Here is a 1646-nt window from a genome sequence, read left to right as displayed (position 1 = left end):
TTTTTCGAATGATTAATTTGAATTTCTTTCATTGAACTTATATTAGAAGAATGTTATTTTTATAATTTACATAAGCAAGACATATATATATATATATGGATGTGTATCCAAATTTAAGTTAATCCCTTGTTGTCATACACAAACAACTTTTATTTAAAATATTTTTTAATATGAGTCCAAAATAAAAAATTATTTTAGAATGTAATCATTTTACATTTTACATTCTGCTCCTTGTTGATAAAATGCGACATAAACAATAAGAAGAACAAAAAATATAGTAAATACAACCTTATTTTTATATTGAAATGAAATATTTACATACAGTTATATATATACAATCTAAACAATTACAAATAAAAAATTAATGCTATACTTCAATCAAAATACCATCTTTTGATTTCTTATATTGAAATTCTGGTTTTGAATATTCATTGTTCCAAACTATCATATCTGATTTACTCAATATACATTCTGGATCAATAGCAGCTTCTTGAAATTTCGATAAGGTGCTATCCTCTGTGATTTGTGAACATCTTTTTAGTTTCCTTTTGTGCTTTGTAAATAATTTTGAGATTTCTTTAGTAGTTACAAATTCTTTTGATGTGCTTAAGAGTTTTATTCCAGAATTTTTGTTTCGCTTCTGTTTTTGTTGCATGAAACATTCAGTACTTCTGCTATTCTTCAATTTAATAGTCCTGAAAAAAATATTGTTCAAAGAATAATTATTAAAAATAGCATTTACACAGATAATTACTTTAATACTTACTTCTCCAAAATTTCATCTAACTTCTTAGCAATAAAATTTTGGAACGTGTCAGTAACACCAAAATTTGTAAATTGGTCCTGTTTTGAGCTTATTCTAAAAGATTTTCCGTGTGATTTGTTGGTTTCTAAGTCTTCTAAAATTACAAAAATAATTAATATATAATACTTTCATGATCATTGAAAAAAGTTGTATAAACACTTATTAAAATTGTTAACAATGAAGTTTCATAAAATTCAAAAAAAATATAATGTATGTAAAAGCAAGATTAGATTTATTTACTAGATTCAGGAGCAAATTCAGCCTTCCTCGTGATATAAAGATTGTCATTTAAAAATTGTTGATCGATCGCTTCTTTCAGATTATTTGAACATATTTCATCTTCCGAACTCGATAAATCTATCCGTTCAGCTTTTTTCATCCTTAATTCAAGTAATAATATTTTTCGTAACAAAAACACAGTCGGCTGAATTCTTAATATAATTTAGGAGCTCTCTCACACAATTCTCGTTTAAAGTAAATATTAAGAAAGAACTGAACTCCATAGGCTCCATAGGTTATGTCCCACTATGGTAGAGAGAAGCAGAGAGAAGACTGAGAGAACTACAAAGCCAAAGTTCATGAATGTTCTCAGAAGGTAATATATAATGTGCACAATTTCTGGTTTTGTTCCGTGCTATGTGCATGAAATGCCCGTAGCGCACCAGTGCTGTATAACAAGATACTTATGTATGTAAATTGATAGTAAATAAATTATTCAATCGCGAAAGATACTGTAATATTCAAAGATGAAATAAATATTTTTCTATATTCATTGTCATATTTATATCTTTTTATTTACAAAACAGAAAATGCCTGCTGTGGGATAAAAACATTTTTAACC

The 1646-nt window shown here is 26.5% G+C and overlaps 1 protein-coding gene across 1 annotated transcript; it reads right to left on the bottom strand.

The window, feature by feature from the left end:
* Positions 1–275: 275 nt before the first annotated feature.
* LOC145972980 (uncharacterized) lies at positions 276–1335 on the bottom strand. The gene is made up of 3 exons (XM_083102043.1): positions 1046–1335; positions 767–899; positions 276–695 (listed from the first exon to the last, which is right to left on the bottom strand). Exons 1-3 carry the CDS (start codon positions 1182–1184, stop codon positions 368–370), a joined length of 600 nt encoding a protein of 199 aa, XP_082958169.1. The 5' UTR covers positions 1185–1335; the 3' UTR covers positions 276–367.
* Between the last annotated feature and the right edge of the window lie 311 nt (positions 1336–1646).

This window comes from Camponotus vicinus, unplaced genomic scaffold (assembly GCF_025532165.1).
Source record: "Camponotus vicinus isolate PSW18456_S1 unplaced genomic scaffold, iyCamVici1.0 SCAF_6, whole genome shotgun sequence".
In the NCBI taxonomy this organism is placed as follows: domain Eukaryota; kingdom Metazoa; phylum Arthropoda; class Insecta; order Hymenoptera; family Formicidae; genus Camponotus; species Camponotus vicinus.
This window is presented reverse-complemented; position numbering and strand designations above follow the sequence as displayed.

Bases quoted from the DNA above. Each gene is read 5' to 3' on its own strand.
- LOC145972980 (XM_083102043.1), bottom strand. From the start codon at position 1,184: ATGAAAAAAGCTGAACGGATAGATTTATCGAGTTCGGAAGATGAAATA. The intron at 900-1,045 runs GTAAATAAATCT...TTGTAATTTTAG, and splicing joins TGAATTTGCTCCTGAATCTA to AAGACTTAGAAACCAACAAA. The intron at 696-766 runs GTAAGTATTAAA...TATTTTTTTCAG, and splicing joins TTAGATGAAATTTTGGAGAA to GACTATTAAATTGAAGAATA.